This window comes from Microcaecilia unicolor, chromosome 1 (assembly GCF_901765095.1).
Source record: "Microcaecilia unicolor chromosome 1, aMicUni1.1, whole genome shotgun sequence".
Taxonomy (NCBI): Eukaryota; Metazoa; Chordata; class Amphibia; order Gymnophiona; family Siphonopidae; genus Microcaecilia; species Microcaecilia unicolor.
This window is the reverse complement of record NC_044031.1, coordinates 508218946-508241812: the sequence shown is the minus strand read 5'-3', so window position 1 is coordinate 508241812 and position 22867 is coordinate 508218946. Positions and strand designations below refer to the sequence as shown.

Below are 22867 nucleotides of genomic sequence, written 5' to 3'. Positions count from 1 at the left end.
TAGATCCCCCGCCAATTCTACAGGCTGGTGAGTCTGTCCTGGGGTAATAACCTCCCTCCTCCCACTGTAACAAGCTGGAACTGAGTCTCCTTCGCTGTTGCTACCTCACCACTCAGGGTGGACGTCAGCGAACAAGCGGGGAACTCGCCGCCATTGGTTGCGGGGGTGGAACTCTCTGCTCGGGACTAAGAGTTGTTTCAAGTTCGAGGGACGCCGATAGTTCCTCAAACCCGCCAGCGTCTGGCCTCAAAGTAGTCCCGGGATCTGCACCAGTCCTCCACTGCATGAACCGATCCAACGGTCCAGAAGTTTGGGAAGGGGTCTAGGAAACTCGGGCAGCGGCCCTTCCTCGATGCTTAGGCATCTATTCGGTAAACGTTACTGCAGCAGCAAGTCGCGTTAGCGTGCGGCCATCTTGGAACCCTTTTCCCTCAACTTACCTGATTTTTGAGACCCGTTAGTTACAGATATAAAACTGCAATCTAGAGGGGCCATATGTAGCACCAAGTGTCATCAACATGAAAATAAAAATATATTTCTTTACTTAGCTTAAGCAATAGATATTATTGAATATAATACTGTGGTGTATTTGTTCCTATTTTTCATACCGCTTCTATATGATGTCACTGTTGTGGGAAAGCTGAGTCTATATCTAACCCCCCCCACCCCTCCCACAATAATCAGCATTATTTAACCATCCAGGAACAGCTCTTGGCTGGTCAAATAACGCTTAACTGGCTATCCGCGAATATTCAGCGGGAGATAGCCAGTTATCTTCTGCTGAATATTCCTGGTCGGCACTTAGTGGATAACTGGTAAAATGCCCTCCCAAAAACTGGCCACACAGTAAGATAACTCTCACTACGTGGCCAATGAGGTGGTGGCAAGGGCTTCCACAGTAACCCAGCAGTAACTGGACAGTTTACAGCGATGCCCAATTACCGCCGGTTTAGCACCGTGCTAGAGAAAAAAATTCCTGGATCACCGGAAATGGTGCGCGCTCCAGCCGGAACTACTGCCAGCGGCGACATTGGGCCAGCGCTAGTTCCATTTTAGTGTGCGGTAAGCCAACATTGGGCTTACTGCCGCTTTGTAAAAGACCTCCTTAGTTTGGTGGCGAAACTGGGCCGACAAAATAACAGGCCAATCTTTGGCCGGCTTCAACTTAACCATATGTGCTGAATATTTGATGAGTGGTTAAGTTGAAACCAGCCAAAAATAACCCAGATATTCAATGCCATGGCCCAGCATTGAATTTCTGGGCTCAGCACAGACCACAGAAGGCAGTCCGGCTAACTCTTGTGGTCTGAATATCAGACCCTAAGGACCTTGTTTACTAAGCTGTGATGTAGGCCCTCAAATTTGTTAGTGCTCGCTAACGCTAGAGACACCCACAGGAATATAATGGGTGTCTCTATTGCTAGCGTGTGCTAAAAAGTTAGTGCACCTACAGTGTGACATAGTAAACAAGGCCCTAAATGTTCATCACTCGTCCCTCCCTTATGGTGAATGTTAAGGTTTCCATCTGTTCCTTGGTTTTCAATTTAATTGTGAGGTTTGTAGTCCATAAAAACACAGAGGAACTGATAGTCTTTATTAGTATATAACTTTTTATTATTCAGAATATTAACAGCTAAACTCTAGCTTTAAAACACTTTCTTTCACAAATCAGTGTAAACATCGTAGCTCATAAACACTTCTCTGATTTATATCCTTGTATATATTTGTAACAACACAACATTACTTTGAAAGTGGCCATCGCCTCTACATTACACTTTTAGAGGACAATTTTTCAAAGCGTTATTTACCACAGGGCCCGCTGCTTGTTAATGACGCACATTAGCACACAGTGGAGCCCTTTCACTAAAGCTCAGGGGCCCTGTTACTAAACTGCAGTCAAAGGGTCCTTGCACTGGCAGCGGACATATTTGCTGTGCACCAGGGCCCCTTTTACTACAGCGGGTAAAGAGGACTAAAAAAAAGAAATGGCCGTGTGGTAAGTTTGCACTTGCCGCGCGGCCATTTCAAAGGGGGGGGGGGGGGGCACTTACCGCCACCCACTGAGGTGTCGGTAAGGACTCCTGCGCTAACCCAGTGGTATCTGGGCAGCTCGCGATGCTGCTCAATTACCGCTGGGTAACCCCCTGCAGAAATATATTTTTTAATATTTTCACTAGTACCGGAAATGGCATACGCTGTGGGTGAAGCAACCACCAGCACCCACGTTGGGCCGGGTGTAGTTCCGGGTTGCCATGCAGCAAACCTTTATTAAAAGGGCCCCTTATGGTGCATTAAGTGCTCTAAAGCCCATTTTATACCTATGGGCTTCTTAGCATTTAGCACCTGCTAAGTCTATTAGTGCTCGCTAAGCTTTGGTAAAAGGGCCCCACTGTTAATAGACGAGTACCTTAACTGGGCATTTAAAAATTGTCCTCTTTCAAAATGGTTAAAAATTTGCACATTCTTCTGCAACACGCACGGTTTTAGACAAATTGATAAGAACTAAGTTAGGTAGTATACAGGAAAAGTGCATACAAAGACGGCATTTTGAACCATATGCACATACTTTTACAGCTAATGTAAGCTCAACCCACTTTTTTCCCCCAATTGATGGACTTTTTTTTCAGTTTCTTTCACACACATTTTAATAAAAAAATTTAAATCCCTGTTAGAACTTTTTAAGGCATGCTCATCAACTTAATGCATGTTAATTCATAGTTAATTTGCATTATATTGATTTAGTGCACACTCCATTTTTTTAAAGATGTGCTGGTGAACTGAATGGACACCAACAAATGTACTTTCCCAGTGGTTGAATATCCTATATTTAGAACAAATATAAAACTGCCCACACTAGTTCAGCGCACACAGATGCTCATTACATGCGGTCTTTGTACAAGTTTTCAAAAGGAAATTATGCAAGAATTTTTGTTAAAAGGGTCAAGAGAACAAGAACATGTGGACAAATGCACCTGCTTTTGCTGTATGTGGAATTTTGCTGAAAAACTATGCACAGATTTGAAAATGTCACCTAGATGCCTACTCCCCCCTCCCCAACCTAAATACACCCAAAGAATGTACTGTTAGCCCTTCCCAATGTGGTTAAAAACAGGTGCAAAATTTTAGCTGCTGTATCGAGGGCGGGACATTTTACAAAACTGTTTAACCCACCTAAAACACTTTGGGCCTGATATTCAGCAGGCAGCGCTTTTGCAGTAAATCAGACATTCAATGCTTGGCCACTTCCTGCAACTGGTTTGACTATCCAGGTGGGGGGTGGGGGTTAACCACTGAAAAGTTAACTGGTTAACTTTTTAGCAGTTAAAGATAGGACAGCTATTTATGTGGCCCTATTTGACCACTACACTTTTCCGGTTAGGCGCTGAATATTGGCGCCTAACCGGATAAGTCATGTGATATAGCCGGTTATGTGCTAGGCACTAACTGATGATATTCAGATTAGACAACCGGTTATCTCCTGCTGAATATCAGCAATTAGGCGCCAACATGCTATTTAACCAGTCAGCGGCCGTGTCTGGCTGGTTACAGAGCTTTGAATATTGGAGGGTTTGAAAATTGCCCTCCTTTTCAATATTCAGGAGAATATAACATATTACCTGATATTTGTTTCTTGGAGAAGTGCTAGGGGTAAGTGATCTCTATAGCGCTCTGAGTCGAGAGTCATTTTTGAGAATAGTGCTTATAGCCCATTCCTGTGCCAAGCCTTGGGCGCCAGCTGAAACCTGGAGTAAATGCAGGTACCCAAATCCTGGCATTTGTGCATGGAAACGGGGCTATTCTATAACTCTGCGTGCAACGTTTCTGAATGTCTCTGCCCCTCCCCTGGCCACAACCCTTTTTCGAGAGATGCAGTAGGTTATTTAGGCGCACGGAGTTATAGTATAGCGCGCAGGTAGATGCACAGGCAAATCCCAATTATTGCCATTTAACTGTAATAATTGTTACCAATTAATTGCTGATTAACGGCTCATTAGCTAACATTCGTGCACATCTTGTCTCCACTGCTAACTTTCAGCACCATATATAGAATCTGAGGGCAAACACATAGGCATTTCCAGCACATATGCCCATATTTAATAACATACTTGCATAAATGCCTATTGTTATGGGCATTACATATAGAAAGTGACTCTTGCCTTAGAGCAAGTGCAACTGTGTTCAGGCCTTCAGGGAGGCCATTTTATAAAAGTATATAGGCACACATGTTGTCCTTATAAAATAACAAAACCATAGGATTACTACATCTGAAGATTAAATATTTTTGTGGATCATCAGAAAATGGATGATTTCTTTTTCAAGTGTGAGGCAGACACTTTACTTGTACATCAACATCCTGAATCCTTTTTCATTTATATATAAAAAATACTTTCATTCAATATACCTTCAAAATCTCTCATATGAAAATTCACTATCTTTGACAGGTGAGTGATTCATCACTGTCTCTTACTGTTGGACCTTATGATAAATGTTGCAATAGTCCACTGCCTCTCTCGGTCAAAAACTTAGAATAAACAGTACTTTAGCCCAACAGAGAGCTATGTTCCGCTATCATAGCTGCACCATGGAAAACTATTCACTTAGATTCGGCACTCTTCTACGTTTTGATGGAGAAAGGCAGCAGACTACTGCACCATTTATCATAAGGTCCAACAGTGAGAGACACCAATGAATCACTCACCCGTCGGGCATAGCCAGACAACAGATTTTGGGTGGGCAAGGGCAAGAAATGGGTGGGCATCAAGTGTTCTCCCCACTACCACCACCAAAAAAATATCTCAGCTGGTGGGAAAATGCTTCTTTCTACCTTGGCAGTGGGCAGCAGGCATGCGCTGAAAACTGACCACGTGCAGATGCCGGTATTGTGGAGAGTAACGTTTTCGTTACCATCAGGAGGAAATCTTCAGCTAGCGGAGCTTGGGATCCCCATCAGCTACCGCTAAACATGTGCTACTGTCGGGTGGGCCTGAGCCCTAAGTGGGTGGGCCCCAGTCCAACCAGGCCCACCTGTGGCTACGCCACTGTCACCCGTTAAAGATAAGTGAATGTTCATGAGAGAGATTTTGAAGATATATATATATATATATATATATACATACATACAGAGAGAGAGAGAGAGAGATGAAAATGGACCGATGAGGATAAAGGATGTTGATGTACAAGTGTCTGCCTCACACTTGAAAAAGAAATCATCCATTTTTAGATGGTCCACAAAAATATTTAAGCTACAGATGAAGTAATCTTTAGTGGGTTACGTCTAATACCATTCTAAGACCACGTTTGTGTTTTCAAGTCCTTATAAAACAGGCACAGCATATGCGCCTGTGTACCTTGATAGTCTATAAGTAGGGCAATACATTTGAGAATCAAATACACTGCGAATGAAGTTTATCTGGAAGAAAGTGCTCTACTTCTGTTGAGAGCATCCATTGTCTAGTCCAGCAGCAACAGAGTAATTGACTGAATATTCTGCAATCTTATAGAAAGTGAGAGACTTGCTGACAGCAAGAACTATAAACAGATCACCCAGTGAAAACAAGGAACACTAGCAGGTCCTTCAGGCATTTCTTTAAAAATGTATGTAAAAGGCTCAGCTCTACGCCCTTCTCTCCCTCCCCCCACCCCCACACATAAATCCACACATACTTTTAAAAATAAATGGGTGTCAAGTTAGTAGAAATGGGACAAAAATCACATCAGATCAGAAATCTGCCTGTAGTTTCGTTATATGCCCATTGGCAATGTTTATAAAAGGCAAAAATGACAAACGGGCCCTTTTACTAAAACTCAGCATGCGCTGGCACACCCTATCTGGAGGTGAATGCCAGGAATGTGGGTGAAATTTACAAAACCCAATTACTGCTTGTGATTTTTGGACCCTTCACCACAAACCTAGAGGCCCTTTTGCAAAGCGGCGGTAACACTAATCTAGAGCTACCGACAGCCCAACGTGGGCGCCAATGGTAGTTCCAGCCCTGGTACGCACCATTTCCCGCACTAAGGAAAACTGGCTGGTATTTTTTAGTGCGGTGCTAACCCGTGGTAATCGGGCAGCACCAAATGCTACCCGGGTACCACCAGGTTAGGGCAAGAGCCCTTCCTGCCACCTCAATGCAGTGGTGTAGCTATGTGGGGCCTGGGGGGGCCTGGGCCCCCGTAGATTTGGCCCTGGACCCCCTGCCGATGACCCTCTCAACCCCCCTCCCGCCATCACCTGCCTTTGCTGGCGGGGGACCCAACCCCTGCCAGCCGAGATCCTCTTCTTTCCACAAAAGGCTTCCTTCTGTTTCTGACATCCTGCATGTACAACGTGCAGGACATCAGACTCACAGAACGAAGCCTTGCAGATCAGCTGATCTGCAAGGCTTCGTTCTGCGAGTCTGACGTCCTGCACGACGTCAGAAATAGAAGGAAGCCTTTTGCGTAAAGAGGACCTCGGTTGGCGGGGGTTGGGGTCCACCACCAGCAAAGGTAGGCGACGGCGGGTTGGCAGCAGGAGGGGGGTCCAGAGGGTAGTCGGCAGAGGGGGGGGGGCAAAGTTGGTGGTGGTGGCGGCGGCGGGGTCGGCAATGGCGGGGGGGGGGGGGGGGGGTAAAATGTGCCCCCTCACCTTGGGCTCTGGACCCCTCTCCCGCCGAAGTCTGGCTACGCCCCTGCCTCAATGGGTGGCATAAGTGCTCCCCCCGCATGGCCACGCAGTAAGAGCAATCTTACTGCATGACCATGGCTATTTTCACCCTTTTTTACCTGCCGTGGTAAAAATAGTCCCTATCCCTAGCGGAGGGTCCTTTTTACCGCAGCTTAGTAAAAGGACCCCTTAGTACACAGCATTAATACTGACATTTCTGTTTCCCCCCCTCACCCAAAATGTAGCCTGTTAGTGTTGATGAACTGAAAACTAAAACACAAATGAGAACTAGAATTACAATGCTGATTTTGCTTCGGAAACCGTTCCATTGCATGTCCATTGTAAAAATGCAGTGAAGATTTGATATGTTGATTAATTGTCTGTGTGATAGCTACGATGGCTCTCTCCAATTAGTTGGGTTTTCTCACTTGCGTTGGTCGGCTGAAGTACAATTGGACTATCACCATCTGGAAATTAAAAAAAAAAAAAGTTAATATTTTTGGATGTAGAAAATAGGCCCAATTAAGGAGAGAACAGTTTGGCAGCATAGAAATATTTATTACAGAAAGCTTCTAGTTAGGGTAAAGCAGTGCAGTCAGTTTAGCTGGAAAAAAAAATTCAGCCCTTCAAATTTAGCTTTCAAAATATTCTGTATTAAAAATAAATCAGCAGTGAAAGGAAATTAAATCAACATCTGGCCCAGTGTAAAAAGTAAACAGCTTGCCATGGTTACTAATGATTTATTTCTTTTATTTTGTTTAATCTAGGTGAATGCATTTATTTCTTATTGATTTATTTAGGCTTTTAAACAGTGCCCTAAACCAGAGTATGGCACAACAAATCAGACAGAGTTACAATGAATCTCTGCTCTGAAGACTTAACAATGGAATTAGCTACCTAACGAAGCAATGTAGGCTAAGGCACTGGTCAAACTCTACTAAAGATTGCACAGTAGAGGCCTCCAGTGCCTCTACCAGTATTAAGGGCCCTATTTACTAAGGCACATTAGCGTTTTTAACACGCCTACAATTAAAACGCACGCTAACCATGTAGGCACCTATAGGGATACTGTAGGCACATACATGGTTAATGCGCATTAAAAATGCTAAGCGCCTATAATGTGGCTTAGTACACAAGACCCTAAGTTCTCAGGGGTCCTTTTACAAAGCCACAGTAAAAAGTGGCCTGCGGTAGTATGTGCGCATCTTTTTATCACAGCTGGGGAAAGGGCCATTTTTTAATGGGCCGGGAAATGGGTGTGCGCAAAAGTTAAAGCTAGCATGCGCCTATTTACAGCCTGAGCCCTTACCGCCAGCCACTGACTTAGCGGTAAGGGCTCATGCACTACCCGCGCGGAAACCGCGCAGCACATGCCAACATCACCACACTGCTGATTACTGCTGGGAACACGCCCCCCCCCCATGGTATACTTTTATCCTTTTAATATTGTTTTTATTGTTAACCGCTTTGATTTTTCTGACAACTAAAGCGGTATATTAAGCTCATTAAATGATAAACGATATAGACTCAATAGTGCTCTGTTCTGAAAAGAGAATGGCTTGATTTGATTGCTTAAAGCCTAGCTTGAACTGGACTTACTCAGCTCATATGCTTCTCTTTACTACTACCAGACTGGCCCTGGCCTGGCTCTCAACTCCAAAAAGCAAAATCTATAACTGGTCCATATCTGAGAACTCTCTGGATTTTACCCTACAACTCCAAGGTTCCAATGGCATCGCCAGCTTTCTGGAAAATACCACCCCAAAATCTCTAGGTGAAGTGGCTGCTCTATATTGCACTGGAGAGAGAAGTGGGCAGTAATCCAGTACATGAGCTGGAAGCAACAGCGCTGGCTTCAGCATCTGAATCAGCCATAAGAACATAAGCATTGCCATACTGGGACAGAGCAAAGGTCCATCAAGCTCAGTATCCTGTTTCCAACAGTGGCCAATCCAGGTTACAAGTACCTGGCAAGATCCCAAAACAGTACAATACAATTTATGCTGCTTATCCTAGAAATAAGCAGTGGATTTTCCCAAGTCCATCTTAAGAATGGCTTATGGACTTTTCTTTTAGGAAGATATCAAAACCTTTTTTAAACCCCGCTAAGCTAACTGATTTTACCACATTATCTGGCAATGAATTCCAGAGTTTAATTATACACCATGTGGGATACAGTTACAGGAAGCAGCAGTGGTGAAGGTAGCAGCTAAATCCACAGGGGCACCAGTACCAAAAGTGTCTTAACAATGGAAAAAGTCTAAATTCACCTCTGATCTTCCCACCCAAATCCTATTTTCATCTTATACTGATCCTGTTTTCTTACAGCTCACCTTCACTAAACGAGCCTGCCCTTTGCAGTTCACCCTCACTAAATTGGCAATAATTAGCCTGGCATCAAAGTAACTCTGTTAGTACAATCATCCACTGCCTAGAGAGTGATTTTGTATAGCAATTCATTCCTACCGCCCACAAACAGGTTAGTATCAATCAGCCCTGTTTCAACACATTTTTTGGCTATTGTTTTAATTGAATATGTCAGATATTTGTTTTTGTTTTACAGCACCTCTTTCCATATCTGTTCTGATTTCCTCCTCTAAATCCTCTGGAGACACGTAGTAATCGTCCTCTCCTGGGGCTTTGGGTTTACACTTTCCAAAGCAACAATTGCAGCAGCAGCAGAGGCAGCAGCAGAAATAACAGCCAGTCAACAGACCACAGAGGACAAACAAACCCTACACAAATGGGAAAAATGGAACATATGCAAATATGAACTAGTGATACAGATTTCTGACAAAGATCTGTTGACAAAACAGGTTACCATCACAAGAAACTGGTAAAATTAAGTTATTGCTATTACTAGGATCTAGTTTGCCTATCTCCAAGTTTAACTCATTGATTGTATTTTATGCTTATGTTTGGTCATTTTACTGTTGTTATACTGTTTATATAAGTTGTTTATGTCAAGCTATACTTGTACAAGTACTCTGCTACTATGTGGAAGACTGCTGATTATCTACAGTGTTTAAATAACGAACAAATCCTCCAGTTCCTGCTCTGTACCCTTCCAAATTAATAACACGTCATCAATATATCGTTTCCAAGACACAATATTGGTCTCATGAGCACTACCATAGATATATTGTTGTTCAAATTTACTCATATAGAGTAGCTATGGGGGTCACGGATGCTCTGTCAATCATGTGCCTCTATAAGACAAAATCTGCTGTTGATGTGTTCCAGAGCAAGGGGACATTCGCTTGAAGCAGCTAGTCCTTCAGAACATGGCTAGAATGAATTTCAGAGCCATGGGTGAATCCTGCGGGTACCCCAGCATGCCTGTGGCCTAGTCTTCTTCCCCCCTAAGGTCTTTACAGCTTGGGTAAATCCCATTCGTCTGGGCTGGTCTAGAAGCACGATACAGATGGTGGAATTTGGGTTTACCTGCTAATTTCCTTTCCTGGACTCCTGCTATACCAGCCCAGGACCTGCCTGTAAAGACTTGTGCCTTAGGTCCTTCCAGTTGGCATTTTGCTGACAGATGGCGCCATTGAGGTGGTTCTTCCTAGTCCAGCTTGGATGGAAATCTGAGGCCTGCTATCTGCCTTTGCTACTCCAGGGCTACACACGGGACTACATCTATAGTTATTTCTATCTTTATGTTTCAGTTATTTATGGTTTGAATGGTCCTGGAGGACCATTCATTGTTCCAAAATGGACCACTTGGATGACCATTTCTCACGTATTTTAGAACAGGCTGTACAGCAGATCCTGTTCTATGAGAACTGCATGTCCATTTCTTCTGTACAGACTTGGACGTCCATATTTTGAATTGGATGTCCTTTCTAAAATTCTGCTCCGCATTGTTAAGTATTTTGGAATTATTTAGGGTAGTATGTCTGTCATGGTGTAAATCATTTCTAGTGATCAAATTTAATAATCAGGATGGGTGATAAAAAGGGGCATTTTCAAAAGAAACGTCCAAGTTCCGATTTGGACGTCCTTGCAAAACGGCGAAATCCGGGGCGGGGAAACCCATATTTTCTAAAAAAAAGATGGACGTCCATCATTCGTTTTGAAAATACCGTCAGCGACATCCAAATCCTTAAATTTGGACATCCCTAGATTTGGACGTCCCTACACATAGACGTTTCTGACTTTCGACGATTTTCAAAACCAAAGACGTCCATGTCAAAAACGTCCAAATGCAAGCTATTTGGGCGTGGGAGGAGCCAGCATTTGTAGTGCACTGGTCCCCCTGACATGCCAGGACACCAACCGGGCAACCTAGGGGGCACTGCAGTGGACTTCATAAAATGCTCCCAGGAACATAGCTCCCTTACCTTGTGTGCTGAGCCCCCCCCCCCCCCAAAATCCCCCAAAACCCACTGCCCACAACTGTACACCACTATCATAGCCCTTACGGGTGAAGGGGGGCACCTATATATGAGTACAGTGGGTTTGTGGTGGATTTTGGAGAGCTTGCTGTTTCCTCCACAAATGTAACAGGTAGGGGGGCATGGGCCTGGGTCCACCTGTCTGAAGTGCACTGCACCCACTAAAACTGCTCCAGGGACCTGTATGCACTGTCATGGACCTGAGTATGACATCTGAGTCTGGCATAGAGGCTGGCACGACATATTTTTAAAGATGTTTTCTGAGGGTGGGAGGGGGTTAGTGACCACTGGGGGAGTAACGGGAGGTCATCCCCAATTCTCTACGGTGCTCATCTGGTCATTTCGAGCACCTTTTTCTGCCTTATTCGTAATAAAAACACGTCCGGGTAAAATGTCCAAGTGTTCGTCAGGGACGTCCTTGTTTTTTTCGATTATGGGTCAAAGACATCCAAGTGTTAGATACACCCAAGTCCTGCCTTCACTACGCCTCCAACATGCCCCCTTGAAATTTGGACGTCCTTGCGACGGACTGCAGTTGGAGACGTCCAAAATCGGGTTTCAATTATACCGATTTGGACGTCTCTGGGAGAAGGACGTCCATCTTCCGACTGATGTCAAAAGATGGACGTCCTTCTCTTTCGAAAATGAGCCCGAAAATGTTCTTACAGATGCCTGTAAGCAGTGCAGTACCCCTGGCTCTGCATTATCTGCACTATTTAGCAATACAGATTCAGGTAATTTTATTGGCATGACAATTTTACACATACTGTCAAAGTAATGCCTTTACTAGTTAAGTCGAAAAAAAGGAGACAATTTACAAAATAATAGTAATAGCAGTAAAATAAAATTATAGGGGTCAATATTCAAAAGGATTTCACAAAGCAAGAGACACTCCTGCATGCTGAGCTGGCCATCTGGCAATTTCAGCAGCATTTAGGGGTTCTTATACTAAAGCTTAGTGCATACTAACAGAATTAGCACGTACTAAATGCTAAGAAGCCCATAGGCATAAAATTGACTTCTTAGCATTTAGGACACACTAATTCCCTTAGCATGCACTAAGCTTTACTGAAAGGGCCCTTAAGAAGGTAGTGATGCTGAATATCACCTGTGACCGTCCATGCACTGTCTCGTTAGTGCCACGGTGGTCCTGGGGCACAGCCAGCACTTAGGGGCCCTTTTACTAAGGCGTGTAGGCGCCTACACGAGTCAAACACGTGTCAAATTGGAACTACCGCCCAGCTACTGTGTGCCCCGGGTGGTAATTCCATTTTTAGCACGCGTCCAAAACACATGGTAGAAAATATTTTCTATTTTCTACTACATGGCGCTTATCTGGCAGTAATCGGCAATTTACACGCGCTGGCCGCTTACCACCCAGTTAGCTCATGAGACCTTACCGCTAAGTCAATGGGTAGCAGTAAGGTCTTAGGCCATGGTTTTAATTTTGCCGCACATCCATTTTCGATCACAAAAAAAAATGCCTTTTTTCCAGGCACGCTGAAAAAATGACCTGTGCGCATCCAAAACACGCACCTACACCAGTGTAGGCCACTTTTAGGAGCCTTAGTAAAAGGGCCCCTTAACCAGTCAGCAGTGATATTCAGTTTGCTAATTAAGTAAGTGGATAAAGCTAGGGCAGCAAAAAGGCTGACCTAACTTTCACTGCCGAGCTAACCCTGCACCATCTTGAATATCAGTCAGTGCTCGGATAACTTCCTGATGACCACATGTACCTAGATATTCAGTGCTGGAGGCTAGACATGGCCCAGTATTGACTATCTGGTCTTAATTCAACCTGTGGCTGTCAGTGACTTACAAAATGCTGAACAACAAGTAATTACTATAACTTAACAGGTCGCCGCTGAATATTGGCTTAACCGGATAAGTGTTTAGCGGCCAGAAAAATACTGAATATTCAGCCGGTTGCTGAAAACAGCCCAGCATTGAATATCTGGTTTATGGCTGGTGGCAGGAAGTCAAATTGCTGCCGACTGCCAACTGAATATCGGGCCCATAGTTTTCTTATATTATCTAGTGAGTAGCCAACACAGTATCATAAAAGCATAAGCACTGTAGCGATACCTCCCAAGGAAATAAACAAAAGAGTGGATTGAAAATGACGGAGTGGATGTGAGTAATTTGACGGCTTTCTTGGAAAACTCTACTATGGATGTGATTGAGCGTTCTACATTGCTTGTGATATTTGTTTTTGAGAACGATCTGAACTTTCTCTTACGGCTTTATTTCAGGAGGTTACAGGAGTTATTCTTGGGATAGAAAGTCTTTCCAGACATCACAAAATTAACACAAGAAAGAAGGAAAACCTTCTTAGCACTAAAGCAACAAGATAGAGAATTGTGAGCTTCTTTTTTATTAAATTATCCCTGTAAATGTGTAATTTTGTTATCTTGGTGTTACGAACATCTTTTTTGCTCCCAAGCAGCTGAAGTATTTTGTTGATGCTAAAAAGTTGTCTTTGGCTTGGTTTGATGCAGTTTGCAGTATTTAGGGTAGTATGAGGGTTTAATACATGTTAGTAGCCTTTTCCTTTTCTTTTTTATAGTCCTTCAATTACCTGTCTCCACTTGAGCAGGGACTGTCTCTCTTTGTTAAATTGTACAGCACTGCGTAACCCTAGTAGCGCTCTAGAAATGTTAAGTAGTAGTAGTAGTAGAATATCAGGTCCATGGTATACAGAGAGGACAATAACAAAAATATGATTTCCAGGTTCTAGTGCTGGCCTGTATTGTCCCTGGTCAGGTCACAGTTCTTGCCTAGTGACAACATACGTAAAAAACAACATTAGGAATAACCAGAAAGACAAGGCTGGGTGATCCCATGTCCTTTATTGTAAGAGACACAAGTCTCAAAAGATGATTACTACACTTCAAACAAATGGTTTCCAAAAGAGACATGGGCTGTGGTTCGGCACTGCTGCCTTCATCTGGAGTCGTTGAAAAAAATATACCCCCGATATTCAGTGTTATTTAATCGGTCAGAAATGGCTGCTGACTGCTTAAATAGCATTTTTGCAACTAACCGCAAATATTAAGCAGGAGATAAGATGTGCAGTTAGTGCCTACCGCTAAATCAGCTATATTGCATGACTTATCTGGTTAGGTACTGACATTCAGCACCAGATAAGATAAGATTAGTAGTTAAAAAGGACCACATAAATAGCGGTCCTTTCTTTAATTACTATAACTTAACCGGTCGCCGCTGAATATTGGCTTAACCGGATAAGTGTTTAGCGGCCAGAAAAATACTGAATATTCAGCCGGTTGCTGAAAACAGCCCAGCATTGAATATCTGGTTTATGGCTGGTGGCAGGAAGTCAAATTGCTGCCGACTGCCAACTGAATATCGGGCCCATAGTTTTCTTATATTATCTAGTGAGTAGCCAACACAGTATCATAAAAGCATAAGCACTGTAGCGATACCTCCCAAGGAAATAAACAAAAGAGTGGATTGAAAATGACGGAGTGGATGTGAGTAATTTGACGGCTTTCTTGGAAAACTCTACTATGGATGTGATTGAGCGTTCTACATTGCTTGTGATATTTGTTTTTGAGAACGATCTGAACTTTCTCTTACGGCTTTATTTCAGGAGGTTACAGGAGTTATTCTTGGGATAGAAAGTCTTTCCAGACATCACAAAATTAACACAAGAAAGAAGGAAAACCTTCTTAGCACTAAAGCAACAAGATAGAGAATTGTGAGCTTCTTTTTTATTAAATTATCCCTGTAAATGTGTAATTTTGTTATCTTGGTGTTACGAACATCTTTTTTGCTCCCAAGCAGCTGAAGTATTTTGTTGATGCTAAAAAGTTGTCTTTGGCTTGGTTTGATGCAGTTTGCAGTATTTAGGGTAGTATGAGGGTTTAATACATGTTAGTAGCCTTTTCCTTTTCTTTTTTATAGTCCTTCAATTACCTGTCTCCACTTCCATTTATTGTGGTGTAAGAGTGAAATTAAATTTTCCTTTTTTTTCTATATACTGAATATACCTAATTATGGGCTCCTTTTACAAAGCTGTGGTACTGATTCCCACACGGCAAATATGATGAAGCCCATAGGAATTGAATGAGCTTTCTCATACTGCACCTGGAATCAGTATCGCGGCTTTGTAAATGAAGTCCTATGTTTACATGCTCCATGTTTCTGTAACAACATTATTCTTGTGAGATTGTTAATAAAATTATAAATAAAAAAAAAAAAGCAAGCATAAGCACTGCCTCGACGTGTGTCCTTCTCTGAAGCTACAACCTAAAAACTGAAAATCGGAGCCATGCGGCCATCAGTGGTTTTAAAAAATGCTAAATACCACAGGCTGAATATCAGGCCCATAGTATACAGAGAGGACAATAACAAGAATGTTTTCCAAGTTCTGGTACCGGCCTGAACTGGCAGGATACAACATATTTTGTTGGTACAGCTGCTGTTTCTTCTGTTCTCCCCTGGGATTATACAGAGATATTCCCACTCATTCATTTGATTTTCTCTGTCAGCCCTTGGAAATTTCTCTCTCCGATAGCTTTATGTGGTGCATGAGGAAATGTATTTCTGTTTCTATTTTTCCAGAGTTACACAGCAGGCAGAATCTGGCTTCTTGGGATTTCTAGTTCAACTTTTGTTTGTATATTTCTACATGTATTTGTAATCTGTGGTCATTTATTCTGTATTTGGTGAGGGTCTTGTCTGTGCTTTGCATGGGTGACTGAGGTAAAGTACATAAGTAATGCCACACTGGGAAAAGACCAAGGGTCCATCAAGCCCAGCATCCTGTCCACGACAGTGGCCAATCCATGCAAAGGGCACCTGGCAAGTTTCACAAACGTTCAAACATTCTATACATGTTATTCCTGGAATTGTGGATTTTTTCCCAAGTCCATTTAGTAGTGGTTTATGAACTTGTCCTTTAGGAAACCGTCTAACCCCTTTTTAAACTCTGCCAAGCTGACCGCCTTCACCACGTTCTCTGGCAACGAATTCCAGAGTTTAATTACACGTTGGGTGAAGAACATTTTTCTCCGATTTGTTTTAAATTTACTACACTGTAGTTTCATCGCATGCCCCCTAGTCCTAGTATTTTTGGAAAGCGTGAACAGACGCTTCACATCCACCTGTCCCACTCCACTCATTATTTTATATACCTCTATCATGTCTCCCCTCAGCCGTCTCTTCTCCAAGCTGAAAAGCCCTAGCCTCCTTAGTCTTTCTTCACAGGGAAGTCGTCCCATCCCCGCTATCATTTTAGTCGCCCTTCGCTGCACCTTTTCCAATTCTGCTATATCTTTCTGGAAATGTATGGTTTCTGTGCAAGGATCTGTAGCAGGCCAGCTTATTTTGTATCTATCACTTCTACATGTACATTCCTGGCAGATGTTGGAATTAGATATCATTTGCACATTGGTGACATTTAATTTTTCATAGCTGTAGAACTAACTACTAAGGCTGCTTTATCACGAGTTGCTAATTATATAGAATAATTCTGCCTGGATGCTTTTGAGTAAGTTAGCACACAACTTACAAAAGACTGAGATCCAGATTATTAGTCACTTCTCAGTTTCAAATGAGGAGTGGCCTAGTGGTTAGGGTGGCGGACTTTGGTCCTGGGGAACTGAGGAACTGAGCTTGATTCCCACTTCAGGCACAGGCAGCTCCTTGTGACTCTGGGCAAGTCACTTAACCCTCCATTGCCCCATGTAAGCCGCATTGAGCCTGCCATGAGTGGGAAAGCGTGGGGTACAAATGTAATAAAATAAAATAAATGTCTTTTATCTCCATGTAAATCAACACCAAAATGCTTCCCTGTCCTAAAGCTAATGATTGCTAAGTGAAACAAATTAGTAGTGTATTTCCACTGGAGTGTGAAGGGTGGGCATAAGGTACTTGAGAGGTAGGAGACAGAAGGGACACTTGTGCGCCAACTCATTTAGGATGTTGGCACCAGTTGGAATTTCACCTATCTAATGCTGCAGAGGCCAATGGGCAACATGCTATCAGTTGCCACTTGATATCAAGATTGGTACTGAAAGCTCCTGGGGTGTCAGCACTGGACAAAAATGAATCAGGTCATAAGAGTCCTGAAGGCCTTCAAGAAGGCCACAGAGCAACTAAGTTCAAGAAGGGCCATCTCAATAGTGAAAATCCTGGAGGTGAAGTTAGAGGGCTCCTGGAAGTGAGAAGAATAGACCTCAGAGGTGTTGGTACAGGAGGTGAAGAAAAGGTTGAAACCCCTCACCAATTTCATGCAACCAAGGAGTTAAGGAGACGTTCAGTATTGATAGGCCTCAGAATACTGATCTGTACACTGAACCCCAATGGCAAATCCTTGGGACTTGTCCCTCCCCTCACTGAACACCGGTGCCCAAACGTTCATCCTCATTGCCTTCGGATCTTTCACTGGTGGCACTTTATTCCTCAGATGATGCTTTGGGATCTTCCTGTCATTGTTGGTGCTGCTTAGTCTCTCTACCAGTGCCTGGGGACCTTCCTGTCAATGACGCAGTTGCCCCTTTCCCTGCACCTTCATTCCACTGTTTGCACCACTTTACCCCTTACGGTAGCTTGGAGTCTTCATGACACTATTAGTGCCTTCTGACCCTCTTTTGGTGCTGTGGGATCTCCGTTCCACACTTGCTGTTGCGTTTGTTAGCAGATGCCTGCCAGAAAGCTTTAGACAGATTAAAAAAAAAAAAAACAACGGATGTAAAACCTCGCTACTAGAGGGCAAAATTGCTTGTTCCATTGACTTTAATGGGCCTGAATAATCGGAAAGACCCACGTAATTCAGAATCTGAAAATGAACTGAAATGTGACTGAACAGAACCCAAACTGAACTTAAAACTATTTCCCAAGCACATCCCTATTACGGATATAGATACAAATAATCTATGGCACAGGTAGATCATGCGGAGGAACGGAAAGAAATCTTGTGAACATGGAAGATGTACTGAGCCAAATTGACAAGTTAAAGAGTGATAGAACACCTGGACTAAATGGTATACACTCCAGGGTACTGAAAGAAGTCAAACATGAAATTGCTGATCTGCTGTTAGTGATCTGTAACCTATCGTTAAAATCATCTGTAGTACCTGAAAATTGGAGGGTGGCCAACATAACGCTAATTTTTAAAAAGTGTTCCAGGGGTGATCCAGGAAATTACAGATCAGTAAGCCTGACATTAGTGCCAGGCAAAATAGTGGAAACTATTATAAAGAATAAAATTGCGGGACAAGTAGACAGACATGCTTAAATGGAACAGAGTCAGCAAAGGTTCATTCATGGGAAGTCTTGCCTCACCAATTTGCTTCATTTCTATGAAGGCATGAATAAACATGTGGGAAAAGGTGAGCTGGTTGAAGTAGTGTATCTTGATTACCAGAAAGTATTTGACAAAGTTCCTCATGAGAGACTCCTGAGAAAACTAAAAAGTCATGGGATAGGAGGCAATGTCCTTCCGTGGATAATGAATTGGTTACTGGACAGAAAAAAAAAGAGGGTAGGGTGAATAGTGGAGTGCCACAGGGATCTGTACAGGGACTGGTGCTATTTAACATATCTATAGATGATATAGAAATCGGAATGACAACTGAGGTGATTAAATTTTCAGATGACAAAACTATTCAAAATTGTCAAAACACAAGCGAACTGTGAAAAATTGAAGGAAGACATTAGGAAACTGGAAGACTGGGCATCCAAACTGCAGATGAAAAATTTAATGTGGTCAAATGCAAAGTGATACACAATGGGAAGAATAATCCAAATCATAGTTACCGGACGCTAGGGTCCACCTTACGAGGAAGCACCCTTAGGAAAGGGATGTAAAATAAGACCAATAATATTATAATACCTCTGTATTGCTCCATGATGTAATCTCACCTTGAGTATTGTGTTCAACTCTGATCGCCATATCTCAAAAAAAGATATAGTGGAATTAGGAAAGGTTCAAAGAAGAGTGACCAAAATGATAAAGGTGATGGAACCCCTCTCATATGTAGAAAGGCTGAAGAGGTTAGGGCTCTTCACCTTGGAAAAAAGACTGATTGAGATCTACAAAATCCTGAGTGGTATAGAACAGGTAAATGTGAATCGTGGAGGAGTAGCCTAGTGGTTAGTGCAGTGGAGTTTGATCCTAGGGAAGTGGGTTCAATTCCTATTGCAGCTCCTTGTGACTCTGGGCAAGTGCCCCAGGTACAAATAAGTACCTGTATATAATATGTAAGTGGTTTTGAATGTAGTTGCAAAAGCCACAGAAAGGCAGTATATCAATTCCATTTCCCTTCTTTTAAAAAGTACAAAAATCAGGGGACGCTCAATGACATTACAAGGAAATACTTTTAAAACAAATAGGAGGAAATATCTTTTCACTCAAAGAATAGTTAAGCTCTAGAACTCACTGCCGGAGAATGTGGTAACAGCAGTTAGCATATCTGGGTTTAAAAAAGGTTTGGGCAAGTTCCTGAAGGAAAAGTCCATAGTCTGTTATTGAGACAGACATGGGGATGCCACTGCTTGCCCTGGGACTGGTAGCATGGAATGCTGCTACTATTTGGGTTTCTGCCAGGTACCTGTGACCTGGATTGGCCACTGTTGGAAACAGGATACTGAGCTAGATAGACTATTGGTCTGACCCAGTATGGCTATTCTTATGTTGACAAATACTATAGATGCACCTAATTTTATGTTACCCTTTGAAACAGATTCTTTTTCTATTCTTGCCGATCGTAATTGGGATCAGTTTGAAGAATGATAGACCACTGAGATTTATACTTTATTAAAGCATTTTTCTAAATCTCATTGTTCTTTATATGCTTTTCAACCTTATTTATTTGACTCTGTACCACCATTGGTTGTGGCATGGCTGATATCAGTGCTGTAAATATTACCACGGTCAAGCCAATTCCTAAACTATTGGGGTAATATCGTTTTGACACCAATTCCAAAAGATCCCTCTGTTGATAATTCCAGTCTCTGAAATTTCAGACCAATTGCTAGTATCCTCTTATTCACTAAAATTACAAAAAGTATTGTGGCAAATCAATTGACTATTTACAGACTTATGATATTCTCTCAAGTACACAATATGCCTTTTGTAGAGGGTTCAGTACCCTTTTGGGTGCATTATTATGCGAAACAAGAATGTAATTAGCTCTTGGCTGTCAAGTGCTGTTATTACAATTTGATCTATCTACAGATTTTGACCTCATTGGTCATGATTTGCTGCTCTATTAAGCACCACTGGGGTCTCTGATGGTGTTCTATCTTGGTTTGAGGGGTTCTTGTGAAATAGATCCTACTATATAAAATGAGCAAGGGCTTTTTCTGAATCATGGAAGATGAAATGTGGTGTACTCCATGGTTTTTCACTCTCCCAAATTCTTTTTAATTTCATCATGGCTACTGTTAATAGTAAACTGAAAAATATAGGGATACCTTTTTATACTTATTACTGTTTTAAATTCCTTTCGTTCCTCTCTAGAAGAAATCATGCCCCGTGTCAGAGAATGTTTGGATATTATTGATAGCCAAATTACCCGTATTCACTTAAAACTGAATATGGAAAAGACCAAATTTATTTGGCTAGGTCCACTTTCCATATCCTTCTCTACAAAGATCAAAATTGACAATATTGAATTTGATACTGTACCTTCCATGCGAGTTTTAGGAGTAATTTTGGATTCTAATCTGTCAACAAAAGATCAAATAAAGAAGGTAGTCCAGAATGTCTTTTTTTTTTTTTTAACTTAAGCTATTACAACATGTTAGGAATTATTTTTCCTTCAATCATTTAAAACTGCTTACTCAGGCCTTGGTTTTGTCCACTTTGGACTACTGCAATTAACTTTATTATGGCTGTTCTGAAGTGTCTCTCACCCAATTACAAGTCCCAATTTGAAGTCCTTCAAAACATAGCTGCTAAACTGCTTTATCAAATACATTATACTGAGAGTTACCCCATTTAATCAAGCTTCACTGGCTTCCGATTCGTGCTTGGTGCTTTTTTAAAATATGCACTATTGTTTTAGAATTTTACATGGTCTAGCACCTAGTTACATGCAGGACTTGGCCCCAGTTTGTAATTCAATGAGAGCTTTACAAGGAAAAATTACTTTACAATTTCCTTCTGTTACAAATGTCAGATATACCAGATTTCACACTGCTTCTTTTCCATACCAAGTGGCTAAGCTCTGGAACTCTTTACTGCTTAATATTAGATTTCAACTTTTTTACCTTACATTTAGGAAGGTTTTGAAGATTCTCTTATTTAGGAGCTTTTTTTCTATAATGCCTTGGAACTTAATCAAATCTAATCATTTGTTAAATCTTGTGATGGTTTTTGTATGAAATTTTGTAGTGGAATCCACTTTAAACCTGTTGGTAAGGTGCAAAATACAATTACTCATATTGTATTCTATTATACTAGGGGGTCATGGGCACCATTTTGAAACCAGGCACCAACAGGGCAAATGCATCCAGAATTACTCCTGTCTCCCACTAGCTACCAGGAAACCCCTGTAAGAACATGGTAGTATGGGGGTTGGGTGATGAGGGTTTTATGCTGTCAAGAGGTTCAGGGTATGGGGTTTGTGCAGATTTGGGGTGGTTGAGGGTGCAAGGATTATGCTCATGCTGAGAAAAATAGACCTCTGTTCAGCTATGCCCATACAACTCCTATGCACGTATATTTTCCTGGGATGGACAGATGCAAATAGTGGCTTTCTAAAATTGTCACTTGCACATGTATATAATCTAGACATGTAAATGTTGCTTTCTGCAGGTCTAGGTGCTTCTAGAATGATTTCCTTACTGTTGCATCTTGATACATAGAAAAATGTGCCAGCTACAGGAAACATTCAGCTTACTTTATAGTGTAACAAAACTTTTTCATAAAGATAATCCTACTTTTTAAATTTTGCAATCATATTCATGCAAATGTATTATTGAAACTATAGAATGAAACTTTATAAAATCTTGCAATTAACTTTCAGCTGGAGGTGCTAACCTGTGTTACATCATCACATGTTAATGCTGTTATTACATGTTTTAATTTCCAAGTTTCACTGCATAAAATGGGAACTGAAGTAAAATAACACGTTAATGGCAAGTGCTAACACAGTAGAACGTGTTAACTAGCTGTTTGTCAGTAAAACATGACTTAAAATGGAAACTTATGGTTTATTAGCTCTCACCTTTGCCCACCAACTTGACAGCATGAAGTATGTATTAACATTTTCCTCTCCAAACTGCTCGGCTACATATAATCCCAAAGATCCATATTTATCATATATATTTCTCTTTGTCAGGTCTGTCAGTATCGTATGTGCATTGTTAATTTCCTTGAACTTCTCTGCAGCCTCTGGATTTTCAGGATTCTTGTCGGGGTGATGTTTCAGAGCCAGTTTCCTGCAACGTGAAAGATTTCAAAAAAGAGAGATTGCGAGAGAGAGAATAAGACAGTGAACAAAACTGATCTAATCTCCATGTAAGGGTACTGTTATTTTCTCTTCTAAAGCCTGTGTTTCTCTATTCATTTATCGTTTATTAATTTTATATACCACCTCTTTCGTGCACGAATTGAGGTGGTTTACAGGAAAATTCTAAAACTTAACATAAAAACATACCCCTGAATTCTATATATGGCACCTAAATTTATGCATGCTAATTTGGCTACACAACCAAACTGTGCAAACAAATTTCACAAGTCAACCAACACCAATAATTGACAAACAACCAATTACCAGCACTAATTGGCAATAATTAGGATTTACACGTACATCCAATTTTTTAATGGAATGCACCTAAATCATATCACATG

General features: G+C 41.8%; 1 protein-coding gene across 1 annotated transcript in view; it reads right to left on the bottom strand.

The window, feature by feature from the left end:
* Window positions 1-7018: 7018 nt before the first annotated feature.
* The window catches only part of DNAJC5B (DnaJ heat shock protein family (Hsp40) member C5 beta), a 56485-nt gene continuing 40636 nt past the window's right edge, over window positions 7019-22867 (bottom strand). The window contains exons 3-5 of the mRNA XM_030215151.1: window positions 22242-22455; window positions 9213-9381; window positions 7019-7113 (exon numbers count right to left, since the gene is read on the bottom strand). Coding sequence (XP_030071011.1) covers window positions 7019-7113; window positions 9213-9381; window positions 22242-22455 — 478 coding nt within the window. The remainder of the gene's footprint in view (window positions 7114-9212; window positions 9382-22241; window positions 22456-22867) is intronic.